Raw genomic sequence first — 24,200 nt, 5'->3', positions numbered from 1 at the left:
GCAAAATGTAGTTGGGTTGCGCATTAGATGACGGCTATTAAACCAACTTTTGAGGGTTGGTCTGAAATGTTCCAAGTCGATGACCTTGAAACTGGGCATCGAGAGTCTTATTGAGACTTGCACTGAGTATTACATTCATTAAATGAGTGCCGCATTTCATCAGACAGACGTTGGACGTATGTGCAATTTCAGTGGGTTAGTTAACAAGGTGGTCACTTGACTGAAATGACTTGCGGGAATCATCATATGGATGCCTTGGAGGCTTGGTCGATATGACTTGAGTCCCTACTTTGATAGTACGAGAGTAGTCCTCAGACTTGAGGAATCACGACAATCACGTGCATAAGATGACTGTATCTTGAATCTGCGAGAGGTGATTGTGTCACAGACATGATCATCATAAGTCTTGTCCAGTGCAGTCGAAGTATGTAGCGAGGACGGTGAGTTCCAAAAAAAAAGGATCCATCCCCTTTTAATATGTGACAGATGTATCTCCTATGCACTTGGAGATGCGTTCACACTTTATGAATCTGTGGTCATAGTAGTTGATTGAATAGAAAAAGGAGGTTCTGAGAAACTTGGCATGACGTAGTCTCAAGTATTAAACACAGATGCCCAGTCCAGGATGAAAATCAACACCTAATTCCATGCCGTAGACTAAGACTAGGAGAAAGTAGACGGAAGGACCGTACCTGTATGGACTCGAGAGCCTAAATATTTACACAGTTATTCACCTAACCTCTAGTGTCATGGACCACTAATAGACGGCCACCTATAGTGACGGGCTTTTTATTGAGGGTTAATCAAGAATTATTAATTAAATTATATTTAATTAATAATAACATTGGACACTAGTCCAAGTCTAACTGAAAGTTGAACCTAAAAAGTAGCACACAAATCAGCAAAAAGGAATAAGGAATTAATTTAAAAATAATTCCATAAGTAATTGAATTACTTACAAAGAGAGATCCATTGGATGAAAAAGGGTCCAAGAATAAATCAATAGCATTAATTTATATTGAGCTTGCCCTTATAATCTAATAAGGTGGACCTTATTAATAATGAGGATAATTTAGGCTTATATATTTAATTAGATTAAATACAAGTTGGGCTCAATAAAATTGGATTTTATTAAGTTGGATTTAAATAAAAAATTTATTGGACTTGTATTTTTTAAAGGTAAAAATCAGCCAAGCCCATTATTTTGAGCCAATGGAAAATTTTACGGAAGGAAATAAATGGCTACCAAATTGTATTTTTCAAAAGTGCAATTCTAGTCATTTTGGGGATCTCTTTATTTGGGATAAAGATAAATATACCTTGTAGATAATAGAATATATTTAGAAATAATTATCAAACAAGGTATATATATATATGAAATATAATTATTTGGAAAATAATTATAATCATTATTACACAAAAAGAATAATCCCCCTCTTCCAAGGGAGCTCCCGCCCCCTTCTCTCCCCAGCACTAGGTGCATTTTTCTCTTCTTCTCTTCTAGCAAAGAGAACGTATAGATCCTAACCTCGGTGTGGTGTGGACGAATTAGAGGGTTGTTATGTTGGAGCCTCAAGTGAAGAGCATTTCAAGCAACCGTGAAAAATGAAGATATCGTTTTCACCCTAATATTTTCAATTTTGATAATTAGGCATCAGCCCCATGTTCGTTTTCATTTTAGTACATCGAATGCCTGAGAACTCTTAGGATACACCATTGGATTCGTTTAATTTTTCGTTATTATGCGGTTTTGCTTTATTGCTTCTACTAGCTCATTCCTGGGTCGTATCAGGCGATCCTTTAATTAAAAAAGAAAAATTTATATTCATACCCAAATTTTGACATTAATATCACTTTAGTACCTGAATAATTACAAATGACTCAGTTAGTACCAAAGTTTTGATATTAATATCAATTTGGTACATGAGTAATTACAAATGACTTATTAGTATTCGAGTTTCACTATTAATATCGGTCTGGTACCCAATTTTTTTATTGGTTTTTATGTATCTTTTTATATAATAACTATTTTACCCTTAGATAATAAATAAAAACAATAAATATATTAAAATAAATAAATAAAATTTAATCAATATATTTTCTCAATTTCATTTTCTATATTTGAGTATTATACTTAATAATAATATTTCATTAATTTATTTTTTTCTACTCATTTTATTTATCAATATTTATAAGATAACTTATTACTCAATAATTAATTATATTAAAAGTAAAAATCCAAAATGCATTGCTACTATAGAGAAGTGGAATTTGCATTCTAAGTCTTTAAAATTTATAATCTAAAATTTAAACTTTTGAATCTATATTTAAGTTTCACAATCAAATTTAAATATCTCAATACTTTTACTAATTATTATGCTACGAAATTAATTAAATTTATTATAACTGCTAATTAATTTAGTAGTAGTAAAAGTATCGAGAATAAATATACATCAAATTATTAAAATACTTGCACATAATTTTATTTTATTATTTATATTATAAAAGAAATAAACATAAGTTGTTTTTTAAAACTGGTTGATCTCATTATATAGAAAACAAATTAAAAGATGAATCTTTTAACCAAAGTACAAAAATAGTGCATGAATGTTCTCATTATTTATATATATATATATGTATATAAATATATATAAAAATATAAAACTAATTAAAATTTTCCAACATTCAATATTATTAATCACCAAATTTTGACATAAGTTTATATGTATTAATAAGTTGCATACTATATATCTTGGTATAAATATATACTCACAAATAAATTATAAAAATTATAAGTTTATTGTTAGAACTTGTTAATTTAAAAAAGTATAAGAGATTACAAATGCATATTAAATCTAACATAAAATTTATATGAGTCATATAAAATAATTATTTACAAAAAGAATATTAAAACTTACTAAATTATTGGTTAAGCTTGTTTTTGTATGGAGATTAAATATATAAATAAAAGTTCCATAGTATATTATTATCTAAAGTTAAATATATGATATCGGTAATAATTATAACATATGGTTAATTTTGAATATAGAGTTGATATAGTATTGCATATTGAGTTAAATATATAAAAATTATAAAAATAAAAAATAGATAAAAAAATATTAAACTCAGGAGCCAACTCGTAAGTTTATGAACAGAATATTTTGAGCTCGAGAGAAATCGAGCTTCAAAACGAGTTGCTTGCGAGTCGATCCGACTCATTTGAGACGATACATTCATCTAATTATTTAATTTTTCAATATGTAATACCAATTTAAATTAATATATTTTTATTATCTAAAATGAATTATATATACAAAAATCATTTAATATTTTCTATAAGTAATACTAAATATAAACTTTAGGTAATTTAACATAAATTTTTTCATCTATAATAAATTATATAATACAGATAATATATTAAACTAATTCTTTATTTTTTGTATTTTTAATATAGAATTAGATATATACTAAAATGGTTAAAGATTTAAATATAATGCCATAATTTCTTATCAATAATGCATTGCATATAAATAAATAAATAATAATAAAATCGGCCGGTCTAGTACAAAACCCATTACCCACACCAGAATCGAGCGGGTTCAACAAATTAGAGCCCGAACCCGCTAAAAGGAATACCAAACCCGCCACAACCAGGGGATCCTGATTGCTCCGGCTCGATTGCCATTCCCTAAATAAACATGTAATCCTTGTCCAAATACAACACACAGTATTTCTTTTAGTCATATACTGTTGACTTTTCGTAGGTACAAGAGAATGAGATGATGACTAATCACAGAAGATGCATGCAGCGGAAGAACTATAGGAGATTATCGGCAGCTGACGAAGGCTAAAGTTGTACCATTCTGAGAACTCAGCTTCTGTTTGCTAAGGAGCGGATCAGTAAACCAAATTTACAAGACCAAATGTAACAGTCACAAGCAAGCATATTCCTGGTAAGGAATATTCAAGCAACAATCAGAACACACTTTCTTTGCCGTACAGAAGGAAACTGATTCACACAGGTTAAAGACCTTGATGTCCAGAGCATGCCCGCGGACATTTTGTTAGTAAACGGGAAAGCAGAATCAGAGGATAAATATAAAAAAATTATATTACAATAACTGAATCCAGAATCCATGAATTTTCGACACTAAAAATAAGTAAAACACGCCGAATCTTTATAAGAATAAGAAAGACATCTAAAGTGAAGACATTGGAATAATGATACCAACCCGTCAGTGGGACAAACTTCTAACATGTCAATATCCACAATCAAGACGCCAAGTAGTCAGCTAAATTAGTAGCTTACTAAGATTTATCGTTACTTTTTTGACTCTGTTTGCTAGCAGCAGCTCCATGGCCTCTACCAGAACTGAAAGAATTGGCATCTACATTGTTCGCACCAGGCTGAGAGGGTATCAACTCAGCTGCGTTTTGAGCATCTCCACTGCCCATTTGTACCGATTTTCCACCGAATCCAGTGCCCAAGATCCCATTATATCCACTCGTAGCCAAACCCATGACTCCAGGTCCACCATTTAAATAGGTGGGATAGACAGGAGCAGCACTTCCATAAGGCAAGAAACTTCCCCTAACACCAAGCATTGCAGGACTCCAAGGATTCCTTGAGGGAATTGGACTGAGCCCATAACTAATTCCACCATACCCTCCTGAAGCATAACCACCAGCAAAGATTCCAGGTCCATGTGAGTACCCAGCAACATTGCCGTATCCAGCGGGGAAATATGCAAATCTTGTATTGTAAGGCGTGTAACCCCCCTGCTGATAAGAGTTAAAGTTTTGGCCTCTACCACCACCTAACCTTCCATTATAACCATTGCTACTACTGCTAATTCCATCTTTTGGCACGGCCTTTTTGACCTCTACAAGCTTGCCAATCAACTCATGAAAGTTCTTCTGCATAACTTCCTCAACAGAGTCCTCTGAGTCAAACGTTATAAAACCAAATCCCCTTGGCCTATGGGTCATGTTATCATGCATCACTACTACATCGGTGATCCTACCAAACTTTTCAAAGTAACTTCTGAATTCTTGCTCAGTCAGGTTAGCTGACAAACCCCCTACAAAAATCTTCTTTGTCCTAAACTGCTCGTTGCTCCTACTGTTAGTCCTACTATTATTCCTACTCAATCCCCTATGAGGCTGTTGTTGACTTTGTTGTTCACTCCTGGGAATAGCCCTTTTCACTTCCACCTATTGAAAGACATGAAAGACAATTTTGAAAAACCAGATAACCCGGGGGAACATTGTTAGCATTAGATTATTTTTCACTAACAGAAGTGTAAATGATAACAATAAACAAGACGGGTCAATTGTTCTTGAACAAAAATCTAGCCTCTAGCAATTACAAGCATTTCAGATTATCACAAAAATTAGCTGTAATTAGAAGAAAGTTTAAAACCAAGGGAGAATGTAAGAAAATAATCTCATTGAGATAAAATCAATAGACAAGTATTAAATGGTGGGTAAGCTTCCCGAAAATCCTAGAATAAATATTGCAAAAGGACAACAAAACCAAAAAAAAAAAAAAAAAAGTATAAATAAAGCTTTGATCTCTTTCAGCCAAGCGATAGATAAAGAATAAGTACGCCATAAAAAAATTTCCAATAAAATATTTCAAGATAGTAGTGATAAAGAACAAGAACACCCACAAGCCCAAAGTATAAAACTCGAACAATGCAAGAAAACAAAGAGAACAGAAAATTGCTTCCAAGAAAAAAGAAAAAAAAAATATACCTCAATCGTAGATTTTCTCTTAGGAAAAAGTGTTGATGGAAAAGGAAAACATAGCAGCTCATACACCAAAGAAAGAAGGTTCACAATGATATAGAAATTCATACACAAAACCAAGGACACATAACATCAATCCAGACACGCTTCCGACACAATACAACACAAGAACCCCAAAAATCATACTTTGACCTCAAAAAAAAGAAAGAAAGAAAAAGAAAAGGTAACCCTAAAAGTGGAAAAAAAATCACAAACACACCGTTCTGGCAAGAATTTGATGGGAGTCCTGAAGCGCCCGATCAACGGCCGAAGATTCGGAGAACGTAACAAAAGCAAACCCCCTAGGGCTGCCGGTATTCCGATCCTTAGCAATCACAGAGCCCAGAACGGTTCCGTACTTGCCAAAATGCTCTTTGAGAATATCTTCAGTCGTTTCCCAGGAAATGCCTCCAACAAACAGCTTATTCTGCTCCACATCCTCCATATTTATCTTCAGAAACCCAATGCCCTAATGAATTAACGAGGAAGGGGGGCGAAACAAAACCTTGAGGTGGGAAAGTAGGGTTTTTTGAGTGTGGAAAAAACAAATTGGGGGAAAAAGAAGAGGGAAAAAGGGTTGGGGGAAGAAGTGGGATTGGATTTTCTTTTTCTTTTTGAGTTAAAAGTGTCCCAAAAGTGAGGAGCCTCAATCAATCTGAATTGTGTTAGAAGTGTAACACGTTTAGAGTTTGCATCACAGCCTTTGTACCAATATTAAACCTTGTTTCCCTCTATTAGCTACTATTCTCACCCTCGCCTCAACTATTTTATTATTATTTCAAAAAGGAAATTTATAAAATAATAGGATAATTGCACTGTCCTCCCCTCAAATTTGATATAGTTACATGTAAAACCTCCTCTGGTTTGAAAATTATATTTAGTAGCCCTCTTTTTTACTTCCGCCTAATAAATAGATCTCTCATTAGTAAAAACTCATTGAATTTACTAGATGGGTACCAAAAATTTGCCACACAATAAGGGTCGAATGATTTTTAAGAAAATTCTAAAATTATCGTTGGACTAGCCTTGCAAAACTGAATTTAGCACTCCGATGCTAAGTGAAAAACAGATTAAAGAAGAAATAAAGGGAAGAAAAAAAGACTTGAAATAAAGTGAGAATAATTATTAGATATGATGCGAGATTGATATTCATGGAGTGCAAAACATAATCTAGAAATATCCTAAAAATCGAGAGAGAATGGTGCAAGAAAGTGAGAATGAGGAACAATGTTACCAGTTGACTGCACAAGACCTCTATCTATAGGCATGTATAGAACTGGGTATAGAGTCAATTAGTGAGTTCTGTACGCCATTAGAAAGTTCTTTGAGTTGACTGTCATCCGCAACAAACCATTGGTGATTTGGATAAACATTGATTGAAATACATGAGCTAGACTATACTCTGCCAAATTTATCTAAAAATTCAAGAATTGATTAATTTTAGATATTTGAGCTCATTAGGCTGCAAATCATCACTAACTAGTCTAAGCAATCTCCTCAATGGGTTTTTCAATATAATGTAATTTAATAAGATAATTTTGCACTAGTTTTTAAGTCTATTATTCTTTTCTTTTCTTTTTTTTATAATTTAGCATTTTGTATGTTTATATATATATTTGGTGCTTTGAAATTCAATTATGTAATATTATACGTAAATATCACTTCCACATTTTATAAATTTATAATTTTTTTTTAAAAGGGTGAGTAGATACCATGACGTTGCTTCATTTTTAATGTATAATGTCCGAAACATTTTGAGCCGCACATGGCACGCTGTTATTTCTTAATTGCAATAGTAATAAAAGATATATCTCACTACTCCACAAAATACATATTACCTCATTTGGAATCAGTATATATTTTTTTTTACCTCATATTTTGCATATAACATCAACTATCATTTTTATATTTTTATCTTAAATTTGAACACATTTAAAAATTACTTATCGTATATACTTTTATCTAATCTCGTATATTTTTTCGTTAAGAGATGAGATCTCAAGCAATCATAACCTTATACATCTTATTTTGAGATTTATAAATTTTTTAAAAAAATCATCAAACACTTTTATATCGTTACGAGCTCTCAAACATGTAATGAAATATTTTGAACAATATAAATTCACGAAATACACTCTAAACGTTTTGGGAACTCTTCCCTGCGTAATTATCTATACTATATATAATTAAAGAATTAGTGTCTCAATTATTTCGATATATTAATTTTTAATATTTAATTTAATTAATAACTACCACCCACCCACCCATTTAATTTCCCCCAGCCCCATTATCGTTAAATGGTTTTTTTTTTTATCACTGATTGTTTTTTATAAATTTATATTAATTTATTATGTTATATATAATTTATTAAATAATAAATATTTTAGAAATTGCAAACACGTGTCACAAATTACCAGTACCTAGAAAGTCTAAGCTATGAATACCTGCCAAGTGCCAAAGGTTCGACCACCTGAAATTGCTTTCATAGAAGGGAATTGATGATCTCATGCTACTGAAGTTAAAACAAAATGCCCAAAATCATTCCATATTTTTGGAGAGAATAAATGACCTAAATTTACGACTATAAACGAGTCCAACTTGAATCAAACTCATCAAAAAATTCAAAAGCTCGAGCTCACATAACTGAACTTTTCTATAATCAAAATAATAATTATTTTAGAATTTTTTTTTATTATGTTACATTAACAAGCCCAAATTATTTTTAACAAAAATATATTCATACTTTTCTTCAACTATTAGATCATTTAACAAATCAATAATTATGTTTATTCTTATATGGATAACAAAATACCATACTTTTATGATGATATACAATTAAAATATGAGATATTGCTCAACTATATTTCTAATATATTATTAATATTTTGTTTATTAACTTGATACACTATTATATGTGCAGTTACAATATATAAAAATACTTAAAGATAAAAGAATATTAAAAAAAAATAACTCGCGAGCCTTTTGAAAAGAAATATATTGGCTCAAGCTCGACTCTTCAAAGAGCGCAAGCCAACTTGCAAGCCAAGCCGACTCATTTGCCACCCCTAATTATAATGAGGGAAGAGAGATTCATCACTCTTAATGAAATGGCAAAGGCACCAGCAATTTTGCTTCTCCAAAACAAAAACACAAATGAGCTGATCTGTGCAGGACTATGATATCAATTGCACTAAAATATGCATGTTTATATGATAACCAACAGAACCACTGAGATGCATAACTTATACGATAAACATGGGTCCAGGGGAAAGGTATTGTATGATTATCTGAATTGAAATAGAACACCCACACCTTCCTACCCATCATCTAACATAGTTCATGTTGAAACTATATCAGCACATAGTTCGCAAAACTCAACAGGGTCAGTCACGCTCACTGATTGCGGTCAGATGCTCGTCAATTTCTTCAGTTGACAATACTTTGAAAACGGGATCGTCTTTCCTTACAACACCAACCTAGCAAAAGACCAAATGATTTAATGAAGAAGCAATTCATTGTTCACTGTCTCAAGATAAGAGAACTTGATTTTGCCCAAGTTCCATTAATACAATAAGGTTTTTGAAATGATACGGAAAGCTCATGACTTGAAAAACAGTACAGTATCAACTTTGGATGCCAAGTTTTTGGGCGTAAAGAAAATCTCCACAAATAAGTAGCTACCCTCAGAGCATGTTGGTGAAGTGTGAAAACAAGGAGCAACCAGCACATTCATTTTGTACAAAAGAGACTAAACAACTATTGTAAAGAGACTGGAAGACTAAAAGGATTACCTCAATTTCACTGGCCTTGAAATCTTCCTGTAGGACAGATTGCAGAGCTGAAATCGCAGTCTACAAATACAAAAAGTTGAAATGTCAGAACTCTCAACCTTGATGTTAATGAGAAGAATTAAACACAAACTTTTGTCCTACTTCCCGAAGAATGTGAATCCCACAATATACTGAAATGAAAGACATAGATATATGTAATACCATCTCCTCAACTAGATCAAATGCAGTACTCTTTCTAACTTTTGAGCACGCATCTTTTCTGATTTTCAACCAGAAAGAATACTTTCTAAAATCAAGAGGTAACACGTCCTTGTTAATTTCCTCTTCGCCCAGAACCTCATGAAAACACTCAAGTCAAGAAGGCTTCACTGTACAATTGCAGAGGATAAGTGAATCTTCTTCCTCCCTGCTAAATCAAATATGCTACTTCGATTTACCATTATTAAAATTTTCAACATAAATGATGTTTAGCTTGTCAAAGTCCCCGTCATTTTTTTGGCCCAGAAGAACATTGCTCAAGAAGTAATACTTGTCCCTTGAATATTTTACGACTCTTGCATCAAATTACACCACCAGATAATGGATGACTAGAAAGTACTGAATTGGATCAAATCACACTTTCCAACAGAAATACTCTAAACAAAAAACTGAAAAGCAATTTACAAGAAGAGGAATTATAAACAAAAGCAAATTCATTGAAACCACAGGTCATTAAGGTTAAGACTGTTTACAACCGTTGTCTTAAGGAACTTTTAGTTAATAGGTAACATTTTGAGTGTGTACAAACAGAAGGGCTATTTACATTAATTTCAAGCCAAAACATTTAATGACCATACTGGTTGATCCAGCAGAAGTTCTGTTTACATTATACACATTTAGCATACTGATTCTCAAGATAATAAAGTTTTAAGAGGATATATTCGTTAAGCATCTGAAGGAAACTCTCATGGAGGTTCAGCAAAATGCATGATATAGCATCATGGAATCTGCTACTTTTCCATAAACTGTATTTGAGAAACAGCAAAAACAAGATATCCCACCACTCGAGAAATTGACCAACTTTATGCAAATGGTATAAAACCTAAGAGAAAACAATAAAAGCTTTTCATAAAACAAATTATTACATTATATACAACCTGGGAAAAAACAATACTGATGACATGGCCAATTCTAACCATCTAATCAAGTAAAACTGTAGCATGCACTCATCAACAGTCGTTTTGCATTTCAATACATAAAACATAAGTTAATGTAACATGTCATAGAACAACAAAACACATCACCAGCCAGCAAAAGAGAACTGCTACCTTGTGTTTTAAGACTATTTCTTTCAAGGTTAGAGATCAAGACATTGAACTCTTCTGCACATGTGCTCCATTTACAAATGCATAAGTGGATTGCTAATCTTATATTGGAAATTCACCCCGCATATATATATATATATAAAATATTTTTCCATCTTCTGAATCATCAACTGTCAAGGATGTATGGTTCCAGCATGCAATTTGAATGTTACTAATGCAGAGACTTTCAGGAAACCAGGATAACACATTCACAAGATCCATGACTAGCATACCAAAGTCTTCTGGTAACTCCAGTCAAATTACCATTTCCACCATCACTAGCTGTGGGAAACTTTTGAAATCACACTGGAATAAACAATAGCTTTAAGTATAGGTAATTCGGTTATAATCTCATCTAAAACATCAAAGTAGACATAGACCAAGAACACACACACAAATGTCAGTATTGCTGTGAGACAGCTCTACTGTACATATGGACAAACTGGTAGTCCTTAAAATATTTTCAGGATTGAATGTCTTTTCAAATTCTTAAATCCATAGATGCATTTTAGTATACTTTTCTAATAACTAAGATCCTAAATACCCCAAAATTACCTTCTACACATGGTCATAATTATTCTATAGTCAACAATACAATGCTTTAGATATACATTTTGCTGAAACCCACCACCAAGAAGAATTCCTACTCCGCCTATAAGTTAAATCATGCATCATATAGACACTATCTGTGAATATGCAAAAAAAGGAAAAGGAAAGGCCCAAATGCAGACATGATTTTACAGTGAGACACAAAGCTGTGTAAAGGGTTGTCTCTAGCAATTCCCAAGCACAAATACATGGTCCTTAAAACTACAAAATTCATGTTACCACCAGAGAACGAGAGATATAATAGAGATAAATACCAAATGCTCTGGCCAATTAAGACTGTCCAACTACAATGGTGCACATAACATAGTACCAGAAGCTTCATGGCAAAGGCAGACAGATATTATAGTAGACATGGAAAATAAGAAGATAATGAGGAAAGTTACTTAGGATGACTAAATACGAAAAAATATAGGGGTTATGCTCATAGAAATTAAATAGGAAAAAAAAGAAGAGAAATTCGAGATTATCCAGGTTCCATAAATACAACACATTACGAATAAATATACTCAATAGATCACATATCTAAAGTTTGAGTGTTCCACTGTCATATGTTAGTCATGTCATCTATACTTTGAGAACACCACAGAGCAATTATGGGAAGGGTAAATAAGTCATCGACCTAGCACATGCATTACTAACTATACTCAAACAAACAGATCAGGATCCAAACTGCAACATTAATAAAAGGCTCAATGTTAGGCATTTTCTTTTACCTGCACAGTTTCCTCATAGGAGAATGCAGGATCATTCTTCATCTTCTTTTCTAAAAAGTTAATCGCTTCTTGCTCTTTCCCACCAGCGCTTGTTGCCTATCAGAAAACAAAATGGAAAGAAATGCTCTTTTCAAACCCAAAAAGTGCCGAACAAAAAACAATACTAATTTAATGCGTCCTTGGATATAGCGAACCCTCCCCTGATTCTTCTAGCAATGCCCATATAGCTCCCTTTCATTAAATGTGATCATCTTCTCAAGAAAACCATTGCATGATAGTACATTTCAATAAGGGACATTTCAGGAAATTGCTTTAGTCTTAACTCCCAAGGGAGTCAGGACATGAAAATCCAGTCTTTTAGGTTGGCCAGCCTATCTTGTCATTACAGAGCTACATGTTAAGAGCCATTGTGGCAAAGTTTTAGCATAATCTTTCTTCATATATTATCTGGGACAACTATATATAACTTGAAAGTTCTATTACATATCTAATTACTAGTTTACTTTTATTTTCGTGCTTTTGCTTGAGCTATAAGATCAAAGTTTTGCCTGAGTTGTACAAGATGAAAGTCCCACATAAATTTCTAAGAGGAAGAGTTTCACCCATCTCAACAAAGTCTACTTCATCTTAAGAACGTCTCAAGTTCAGGGAATTACGAGTTACATTTTTCTATAAAAGAAAAAATATGTGGATTGGCTGATACTTCTCTCAATTAATGAGAAAAAATATGCGGATTGGCTGATACTTCTTTCAATTAATGGAAGAGGCCAATGCAAAAAATGCATGTTGATAGTAAATGAATGCGTTTAAATTGTGAAATGAGAAAATCAGCAAACACTGAAAACGCTAATTACCAAGCCAAAGAAAATAATTTTGAATGAGAGGAAAAGTTAATTCATAGAAGTAATCAATATAAAAGAAATATGGAACTTTTTTCATTTATCTTTTGGTATATGCATCTGAAGCAACATATCAGAAAATGACAAAAATGGAATTAAAAATTTCAAAAAGAACAAATGTTCACCTTATGACCAAAAAAATGACCAGCAGGATCACACTTGAAGAGTTGAGGACCTTTCTCTTCGTCAATGCCCAATATCATTGCAACTTTATACACAAAACAAGGCAAACCAATGAACACAATGTATAATGTGGAAGGCGGGCCATTTAAAATATCCATCTGTTAAGCGAAGTGAATAGCACGAACCTACGCCAAGTGGTCTCATGTATGCATGTTGTGTGTAAACTTGAGACTTGTCTGCAATCCTGCAATGTTTGGATACATTTACAACAAAAGATACACTGAAATAATGAATGCAACACCTGAGATCAAATATTCAATGGATATTTTCTTATCTAAATAAAAGTATAATTTACAACTTGAACAGTGCTTAAAAAGGCGAAATATAGTGTGCCTGAGGTTGCGCTTATGGCCCATAAATATTTACGGATAATATTTAACAAATATCAAATTCCACTAATTATTTAACAATAAGCTAAAATAATCATAACAAATTAGTAGCAAAAGATTCTGGAGAAAAAAGCATAAGTAAAAGAAGGTTACACATTTCCCACTCTTGAGATATTAAATTATATTACAACAAAAGTTTTACATATTATGACCACAAGATAAATGAAGATGATTTTTGAGAAAATTAGATTTTTAACTTTAAGAAACGTTGACAAATGATTTATATGGACATTTTAAAATTGAAACACGGAAACTTTTGGTTACGCGTCTGCAAAGCATATACCAAAAAATTGATACATAAGAGGCATGTGCCCCAAGCACTTGAGCTTACAAGCATGCACCCCAAAGGAGAAGCTCCCAGCATCATCTCAAGGCAACTTACAACCGCCTTGCCTTTGGGCAATCCCCAAGGGGCACATACACACCTTTAAAACCTGATATTAAAAATCAATTGTCCATGAAATCCTATATAGCTTCACCCAATCACATACTTCTCAAGAGTTAAAGTACTGGTTTCTCGAAACAGAATATTGTAAGTGAAGAAGGAATTTCGTAAATTTGCTTGACCGTGTCGATCATTCAGTTGGAAAATAGACACATCATCCTAGGATTACTTAATTCTAGGTTCGGGCCATTGTTTCCGACAAATCAAGCATCATTAATCATCTAGAGCACATACTTGTTAGCCAAAGTACTTGGCTTCAGATGAACACAAAGGAATAAATCAGAATCTAAACTATAAGGTATTCAGTGCACCTAGAGAAAGCATTAGTAAACTAAAGATACCATCGTGCCAAAGCGTCAACAGGCATTTCGTATCCATATCTAAAACGAAATTCAGCAGCCTCATTTCTTGCTTGTTGAACCAAAGTCCTTGCATCAGCTGGACAGAAAAGGAATAAATCAAAATGAACCATCCGTATAAAGAAAGTGAAGGAATATGGTCCAAAAGTTTCACCAAATATTTCATTAAGCATATGGACCCACGCTTTAATTAAAACAGGCTTCACTTGAAACTTGCTTCTTGAACATGACATAAAGGAAATACTTGGGCCAACTAAAAATGTATATATATTGGCTACAACCAATCAATGAAATGTTCATTCCACAATTTCAACATTTCCCATTTCCTCCAACTGTCAATCTGAGCCAAAAGAAAATGTTTCAAGAAACATCTCTTAATCAAAAGATTACAATGAATAAATAAGAGACGTTTGGTTCCATTTACAAGTTGTTTCTGTATTTGAGTGGTTTTGTTCTTTCTCAAAGACAGAATCAAACATAACCCCCTTTACAAACCTCATTCTTCAAAGGTATTGTAAAAAATTCCTAATCATTACCATAGTTGTATCTATCTATCTATGCATATATATATATATAAATAAGAGATATTTGGTCCCATTTACAAGTTGTTTCTGTTTTTGAGTGGTTTTGTTTTTTTCTCAAAGACAAAGTCAAACATAGCCCCCTTTCCAAACCTCATTTTTATGAAGTACTATAAAAAAATTCTTATCATTACTATACCTGTATCTATCTAAATATATACATATAAATAAGAGATGGTTCGGTTTACGAGCTGTTTCTGTTTTTGAGGGATTTTGTTCTTTCTCAATGACAAAATCAGAGTCTAAAGTTCGTATTGCCACGCAAGTTTTGTCATTAATGTCATATTGGTAACCGAGCAATTACAAATGAATCGATTAGTACACGAGTTCACTATTAATGTCATAGTGGTACATGAGTAAATTGCAAATGACTCAATTAGTACTCGAGTTTCACCTAAAATATCACTTTGGTACCAAATTGATGCTTTTATTTATTTTGCATTATTTTTTACATTACAGCCATTTCACTCTTAGATAATAAATGTACCAATAAAAATGTGAATAAAATATAATCAATATATTTTGTCTTTACTTGAACCATGCGAATTTCATTAGACTTTAATATTATACTTGATAATAATATTTCATTAATTTATTATTTTCTACTCACTTATTTATCAATATTTATAAGATAACTCATTACTTAGTAATTGATTATATCAAAAGTGAAATTCAAAACACATTGGAACATAGAGAAGTTGAATTTGCATTCTAATGTTCAAAAATTTATAATCCAAAATTGAAACTTTTGAATCTAAATTAAACTTTGCAATCCAATTTTAATATCCCGATTAAATGCAAAAAAGTCTCTTTGATGATGAAAATTACTATTCCTAAGGACTTGACTATTAATATATAAGTTATTTAATAATGAGTTTTTCTATATATATTGAATAATAAAGATAGTAGCAAAATTAATACTAAAAATATAATTATCTTGATAACCAAATATGGAAATAGAAGTCAATTGGTTCAAATAAAGAAAAAATATATTGGCAGAAATTTATGCAAATTTGTTATTTGATATATTTATTAGTTTTCATTTTAATAGCAAAGGGTAAATGGTCATCACATAAAAAGATAATAGCAAAATTAAATTAAAAAAAAAATGAATTGGGTACCAAAATGATATTAATGGTGAAGCTCGATTACTAATTAAGTCATTTGTAATACCAGGTACCAAAGAGACATACGATGCAACTCAGGTATTAATTAAGTCATCTGTAACACTCATGCACCAAAGTTACATTAATAGCAAAACTCTAGTACCAAAATAAATTTTACTCCAAATTCAAAATCAAACATAATCCCCTTTCAAACCTCATTCTTCAGAAGTATCATAAAAAATTCCTAATCATTACTATATCTGTATATATATATACACACATATATATAGATATTTCAACTATTATAATTATAAATATCTTTATAAATAAATAAAATCATAACATCAATTAAAAATACATATTTACATTTCAAGCGTTAAAAGCATGACGTGGCACTACTAACTCTAACAAGTTATTTTCCTGAAAAAACTATCTAGAAGTAAGTCCAATATTAATTACATTCACCATTACATTCGCTCAAAAACTCCCACCTCTCCAAACCTTCCAAATCACTCGAAAAACCAACCCCCAGCAGGCCAGACGGTCTGATCTTAATGTATTAGTACGACTAATTAATTTTATTATCCCCATTTACAAAATTAGTCAAACACGAAAAGAGGGTGCAAACCAAAAGGTACCTGTCATGCCAGTAGCCAACAAACCCAGGTACTTGGTAATGGGAAACAAATGGGTGATGCTTGTCTGATCCAAAAGCTTGTCCTGCTCATAGATTACTCAACTGATAATTTCAACCCACAGAATAGAAGTTAAAACAGAAAATTACCAATAATTAGTAAAAAGAAAAAGAAAAACTCACTGGAACTTTCTTCTGAGTAACAACACATACTGAATCCGCCCCTCGGACGCCAATCGAGGTGATTCCGGCAGCCTTAACTGCCTTGAAAGCATATTCTGCATAAGTGATGCCAATATAGTCATGAACACTAATCTTACGGAAACCGACAAAACAAGCAAGTGAATAACGATACCTGAAAACAAAGTTAGGTCATTAAGCTCGGAAAATTAGAAAAGTAGGCCCTGGGAAAGTAGAAATGCTTACCAACTTGGTAGAGACGACCTTCCGGAGAGAAGATCGTAATGTGTCGATCGTATCCGCCTCCACTTCCACGGCTCATCCTTCAAACTTTTCCCCCTAACGATTTGATATTTTTCTGTTTGTGCACTTGTTTCCCTTTTTTCTTTAACAAGAAATTCAAAGGGCAGTGGGTAATGTGAAGAGCGAGAATGGGGGCAGAGAAGGGGAAGGGAATTTAGGTTAAACTGCATTTTATCTCCGGTATTTGTTGAAATAGCTAAAAATTTCCCTATATTTTAAAAATAGATTAAAATCTTGTTACATTTTAATAAATTCATTAAAGAAAAACCTTTCATTTATTTCTAAAACAAAAAACAATTTGTTGAGGAGTATCTTGATACTTTGGAGCCATCTTTAGATACCCACAGCCTTTGTTGCTCATTATAAATCTCTTATCTTGGAACTGTCGAGACTTGAGAGGAGTCCCAGCGATCAAAAGTTTGGAATCCCTTATTTGGATTCATCGCCCTTCATTGGTCTTTATTATGGAGACTAAATGTACTGGTAACAGAATTGGACAGCTTAGAAATTGCTTCAACATGCATGGCATTGGGGTAGATTGCGAGGGTAGAAGCGGCGGCCTAGCGTTATTCTGGAATAAATCAGTTTTTTGTTCTCTTCACAGTATATTGAAATATCATATTTACATGAATGTTTCAGTTGATGATGGAATTCCACCGTGACGATTTACAGATTTCTATGGCGAGCCAGACACTTCCCAATGGAGAAAATCATGGGACCTACTTAAGGAACTATCCTCTCAATCGCCACGGGCATAGATTATTACCGAAGACTTTGTTGGGATATATGACCCAATGACCACGGTTGGCAGGCCCACTAGGCAAAGCTCACGAGTCTCACCCACCAGGCAAGACCAACTTCAACCTTACCCAGTCTACTACTCTACCTATTTAAGTTCTAACCTAACCCTAGCAGCATTATTTGTTTCCCCTCTCTTCTTGTGCACTGTTTACAGTCGCTCTTCTCTCTCCCTCTAAATCTGCCATGGATAGACCTTGATCCTCCTTCTCTTTTCATCACCGGTTAAGGTGGTGGCTTTCCAAAGCCAATCCAATGACTTTTGAAAACCCACCAAACCTTCTCTTTTAGTCGTCTTTTCTCTTCACCTATAAATAGGGATTTTTCCCTCGGTTGAAATACACACACTACATACCTCTCACATATCTTCTGGTTCTAAGTGAACAAAGAGTTAGTCTCTGTGACCGTTGGATCTCAGTGATCGTTGGTGAAGTTTTTGACAGTGGAGTAGCCGTGGGTGTGACTGTGGAGATTTGAGTCTTCTGTGACCATGCTTTGTGAAATACCACTTGGATCTGGTTCTATCTGAGACTATTTTTTCATCATTGAAATTTATATTTTTGATATAAAGTTTTCTATATTATTCTTTTATTATTTTGGGCCTGTAACTATAAGGAGTTTCGTACTCTATATTTACTGTAACAGTTGGATGGTCTGTTGTGAAAGAAATATCACTGAGGGATTTCAACCCTATAGTAGTATCAGAGCCACTACTCTAATCCTTCATCCCGTCGTTGGTGGTGGTAACCTTTGAAACCCCTCCTCTTTATTTTTGTTGATATCTTTGCTTAATATTACTGTCGGATCTCTATTATTTTGTTATCTATTTCCCGTAGTAAAACCCTCTAATATCCCTCTTGGCCGGACCCATGAGATTGTCGGGTATCTGGACGGGACTTAGGCTGGTTAGCCTCGGACTCGTTACATATTTCTCTTTTTTATTATTGATCTGTTGTGATCCTTTTATACCTGTTGCTACTTATATATATACCTGTTGAGATCTCAATTTTGATTTACTGATTTTCTTGTGATTTCTATACTTCTAATCTGTTGATCTGTGTGATCCTATTATACCTACTGTTCTACTGCGATTTATACTACTTTTTGATCTGTGTGATCTTATAAATCTTCTGTTTTCTAGTGATCTTCTGTGATCTACTTATTCTGTCGTGTTATACTAAAATTGTTGTACGCGGTTTATTTGATATTTCTTATAATTTGTCATGATATTTGAAATCTGGTAATACTGTGACTTATTTGCTGTGAGTACTTGTTAAAAACGTTTTTTGATAATCACTAAATCTTGCTAAACACCTTTTCTTAAATTTTCTTTAATTTCCTTTTTTAAATGGCCGATTATAACCTACAACCTTTCGATGGAAAAAAGTGATTTTTCAATCTAGCAACAGAAAATGAAAGGCATTTTGATTCAGCAAAAAGTCTTTAAGGCTATTGACGGAAAATATTTGAAAAATGTTTCTGAAGAGAAAAAATTAGAAAATGACGAATATGCTTATTCGTCCATCTTTTATACTTGTCTGATACAGTTTTGAGAAAAGTCGGAAAACAAAATTCTTCAAAAGAATTGTGGGAAAAACTTGAAGAGCTTTATACTGAAACCTCCCTGCCTAGTAAACTGTTTTTATTGGAAAAGTTTTTCATATACAAACTTGATTTGTCTAAGAACATTGATGAAAATCTGGATGATTTTAAACTCACTGGTGATAAAAATATTGATGAGTATTCTCCCATTGTTTTGCTTAATGCTATACCTGAAACCCACTCTGACGTGAAAGCTGCTATTAAGTATGGTAGAGATAGTGTTAATATTGAGACTAAATAAATGGACTAAAGAGTAAAGAAATGGATCTTAGGGCTAATAAACCTAGTCAAAACCAACATGAGGTTAATTCGGTTAGGGGAAGACCAAAATTTAGAAACTCCAGATATAATAACAGAAGCAGAAGTACGAGTAAAAATAGAAGTGGAAGTAGGAGTAAATCTAGACCTAGGAAAAACTCTTATAAAGATGATAAAACCAGAGAAAGAAGCTGCTATAACCGTGGTATAAAAGGGCACTATATTAAGGACTGTAGAAAACTTAGAAAGGATAACAGAGATAGATATTATGAAGAAAAGGAAAGGCCAATAATGTTTCTAATGATAACAATGGTGAAGTTTTTGTTGTGTGTGAAGCCAATTCTGTGCATTCCTTTAACAAACATGAATGGTTGATTGATTCTGGGTGTACATTTCATATGAGTCCAAAAAATTTTTCTCAAATTTTAGATATGAGCATGCTGGTTTTGACTCTATGGCTAATGAGAAGAAATGTGAAATCGAGGGTTTTGGTGACATCTCATATGTTTTAAAGAAGGTTATAGGTTGACTTTGAAAAATGTCAGATATGTTCATGATTTGAGCCATAACCTTATTTCATGTGCTGCATTAGAAGAAAAGATGGTCTTGAAGGTAGATGGGGCAAAGGCCTCATGAAAATTATGAAGGGTTCATTGATTGTGTTCAAAACTGAACAAAAGCGTAATCTCTATATATGCACGGTTTCTTATGATAATCTTGCTACCTCTGTTTCTGAATGTGATTTAACTGCTTTGTGGCATAAGAGACTTGGTCATATTAGTCACAAGGGACTAGATCTTTTAAAGAAGGATGGAATCTTGAATGAAAAAATTGAGAAACTAGATTTTTGTGATGATTGTGTTCTTGGTAAGCATCATAAAGTGAATTTTCCTGCTTCACCCTCCCCAAACCCTTCCATGTCTACTTTCATTCTTGATTATGTGCATGATGACATTTGGGGACCTTCGAATGTGTCCACTCATGGTAGTAATCGCTATTTCTTATCTATTATAGATAACTTTTCAAGAAAAGTTTTCATTTTCTTAATGAAACACAAATCCGAAGTCTTTGAGAAATTTGAAAAATGGAGAGTTTTAGTAGAAAACCAAATAGGTAAAAGGTTAAAATCTCTTCGCACTGATAATGGTTTAGAGTTTTGTAATCAAAGCTTTTCTGATTTGTGTGGTAAGTATGGAATGAAAAGGCACAAAACCAACCCCTACACCCCCCAACAAAACGGAGTTGCTGAAAGAATGAATCGTACATTGCTTGATAAAGTTAGATGCTTACTTATAAGTTCTAGTCTGCCTAAAACATTTTGGGGTGAAGATGTTCTTACTGCTGCTCATTTGATAAACATGTCTCCTTCTGTGCCTTTATCGGGAAAAACCCCTGAATCTGTCTGGACTGGTAAATTACCTGACTTATCTTCTTTACGTGGCTTTGGATGTTCTACATTTGTTCATCAAACTCTTGATAAGTTAGAGCCTAAGTCCATAAAATGTATTTTTATTGGTTATCCGGAAGGGATTAAGGGGTATAGACTTTGGGTACATAGTAAACTAGGTTTTAAAGTTTTGATTAGTAGAGATGTGACATTTAATGAAAATAAAATGCCGTATTTAGATAAAACCCAAACCATAGAAAAAGAGAAAACCTTCAATAAGGTGGAGAACAACTTAGGGGATAACCAATAAGAGAGAATTGGAAAACACATTAGAACCTGAACCTGAAAATGAGACTAAAACTGTAGAAAATTCAGAAAATCCTGAACCAAACCTTTTAGAAAACTATCAGCTTGCTAGGGACAGAGATAGAAGGCAAATTAGGGCTCCTGTGAAACTTAGAGATTTTGATACAGCCCTGAATACTGAATTGACTGAACCTACTAGTACTGATGAGGCTATGAAATCGAAACAGTGGCTTAGTGCCATGAACGAAGAAATGAAGTCATTAAAGGAAAACAAAACCTGAATTTTAGTTCCAAAACCAAAAAGTGCCTCCATAGTAGACTGCAAGTGGATTTTTGAAATCAAACAAGAAAACCCTATTAAATACAAAGCTAGGCTAGTAGCTAAGAGGTTTACCCAAAAAGAAGGAATATACTACAATGAAATATTTTCCTGTTGTTAAATACACCAATGTTCGTGTTATTCTTGCTCTCGTTGCACACCACAATTGGGAACTGAAATAAATGGATGTTAAAACTGCTTTTTTACATGGTGATTTGGATGAACATATTTACATGAATCAACCTGCTGGTTTTGTTGATAAATGCAAACCTGATTATGTGTGTTTGTTGAAAAAGTCGTTATATGGTTTAAAACAATCACCGAGACAGTGGAATAAGAAATTTGACTCATTCATGCATTCTTTAAAGTTCAATAGGAGTTACTATGATCAATGTCTTTATTTCAAGCATGTGCATAATTCACCTATCTTTCTTGTTCTTTATGTTGATGACATGCTAATTGCTAGCCCTAATCCTCATCTCATTAGTGATTTGCAAAAACAGCTTTGTAATATTTTTGAAATGAAAGATCTTGAAAATGCGACAAATTCTTGGCATGAACATCTCTAGAAATAGAGAAAAATCTACCATACTTCTGAATAAAAAAATCCTACATCTTGTTCGTTTTGAAAATGTTTTCAATGGAAAATGCAAAACCTGCACCCATACTTCTAGCTGCACACTTTCAACTTTGCAAAGACCAATCTCCCAAAATGGACATTGAAAAGGCCAAAATGGAAAAAGTTCCTTCTTCAAATGTTATTGGATCCATCATGTATCTTATGGTATGCACAAGGCCTAACATTGCATATGCCATTAGTTGTCTTAGTAGATACATGTCTAATCTTGGAACACCCCATTGGGAAACATTGAATTGGTTACTTAGATATCTGCGTGGATCTATTGATATTGGTATTACTTTTTTTAGAAATTCTGATTGCATTGAACTTGTTGGATATGTGGACTTAAATTATGCAAATGATAGGGATAGTCGTAAGTCCACTACATCTTATGTGTCTACTTTTTGCGGTGCATGCATTATTTGGAAATTCCAATTACAATACATAGTCACTTTATCAACTACCGAAGCGGAGTACATTGCCATAATCGAAGCTTTTAAAGAAACCATTTGGCTAGATGGCCTTATAAAGCAAATTGGGTTTTCAAAAGAAAAATTAGTTGTCTTTTCGGACATTCAATCTTCTATACAGCTTTGCAAAAATCCTATTTTTCACGATCGCACAAAACACATTGATGTTAGATTTTCATTTCATCCATGACATCATTGGGAAGGAAGTTATAAAGCTGAAAAAGATCAAAACAGAGGAAAACCCTACCGATATGGGGACCAAAAGCTTACCCGTGGAGAAATTCATTACTTATTTAAAAATTCTGAGATTAGTTCCTCACTAACCTTTCTTCTGTCATAGTTGTTTTTTCTTGCAGGTACACACAGGGACGGTCCCATGGCTATGATGAGAGTCCCATATCCAAAGTAAGCTCCAAACAATATTTCCTTATGGATCATCGGTCCAAGGTGGAGCATGTTAGGATATATGGCCCAATGACCACGGTTGGCAGGCCTACTAGGCAAAGCCCACGAGTCTCACCCACCAGGAAAGACCCATTTCAACCTTACCCGACCCATACCCGGTAACTAGTCCACTACTCTTCCTATTTAAGTTCTAACCTAACCCTAGCAGCATTATTTGTTTCCCCTCTCTTCTTGTGCGTCGTTTACAATCTCTCTTCTCTCTCCCTCTAAATCTGCCATGGATAGACCTTGATCCTCCTTATCTTTTCATCACCGGTTAAGGTGGTGGCTTTCCAAAGCCAATCCAATGGCTTTTGGAAAGCCACCAAACCTTTTCTTTCAGTCGTCTTTTCTCTTCACCTATAAATAAGGATTTTTCCCTCGGCCGAAATACACACTACATACCTCTCACATATCTTCTGGTTCTAAGTGAACAAAGAGTTAGTCTCTGTGACCGTTGGATCTTAGTGATCGTTGGTGAAGTTTTTGACAATGGAGTAGTCGTCGGTGTGACTGTGGAGATTTGGGTCTTCTGTGACCGTGCTTTGTGCAATACCACTTTGATCTGCTTCTATCTGAGTCTATTTCTTCATCATTGAAATTTATATTTTTGATATAAAGTTTTATGTATCATTCTTTTATTATTTTGGGCCTGTAACTATAAGGAGTTTC

The 24,200-nt window shown here is 33.4% G+C and overlaps 2 protein-coding genes across 2 annotated transcripts; both read right to left on the bottom strand.

Annotated features, from left to right (window-relative positions):
* Window positions 1–4,085: 4,085 nt before the first annotated feature.
* On the bottom strand, window positions 4,086–6,470 carry LOC105177086 (RNA-binding protein 1). The gene is made up of 2 exons (XM_011100110.3): window positions 6,011–6,470; window positions 4,086–5,214 (listed from the first exon to the last, which is right to left on the bottom strand). Exons 1-2 carry the CDS (start codon window positions 6,233–6,235, stop codon window positions 4,309–4,311), a joined length of 1,131 nt encoding a protein of 376 aa, XP_011098412.1. The 5' UTR covers window positions 6,236–6,470; the 3' UTR covers window positions 4,086–4,308.
* Window positions 6,471–8,949: 2,479 nt separating this feature from the next.
* Window positions 8,950–17,494, bottom strand: LOC105177080 (proteasome subunit alpha type-6). Its single transcript, XM_011100106.3, has 9 exons — window positions 17,269–17,494; window positions 17,026–17,120; window positions 16,847–16,928; window positions 14,504–14,600; window positions 13,454–13,512; window positions 13,271–13,353; window positions 12,247–12,342; window positions 9,582–9,641; window positions 8,950–9,266 (listed from the first exon to the last, which is right to left on the bottom strand). Exons 1-9 carry the CDS (start codon window positions 17,342–17,344, stop codon window positions 9,174–9,176), a joined length of 741 nt encoding a protein of 246 aa, XP_011098408.1. The 5' UTR covers window positions 17,345–17,494; the 3' UTR covers window positions 8,950–9,173.
* Window positions 17,495–24,200: the final 6,706 nt, after the last annotated feature.

The sequence above is a fragment of the Sesamum indicum genome, linkage group LG2 (assembly GCF_026168435.1).
Source record: "Sesamum indicum cultivar Baizhima isolate 11 linkage group LG2, ASM2616843v1, whole genome shotgun sequence".
Taxonomy (NCBI): Eukaryota; Viridiplantae; Streptophyta; class Magnoliopsida; order Lamiales; family Pedaliaceae; genus Sesamum; species Sesamum indicum.
This window is presented reverse-complemented; position numbering and strand designations above follow the sequence as displayed.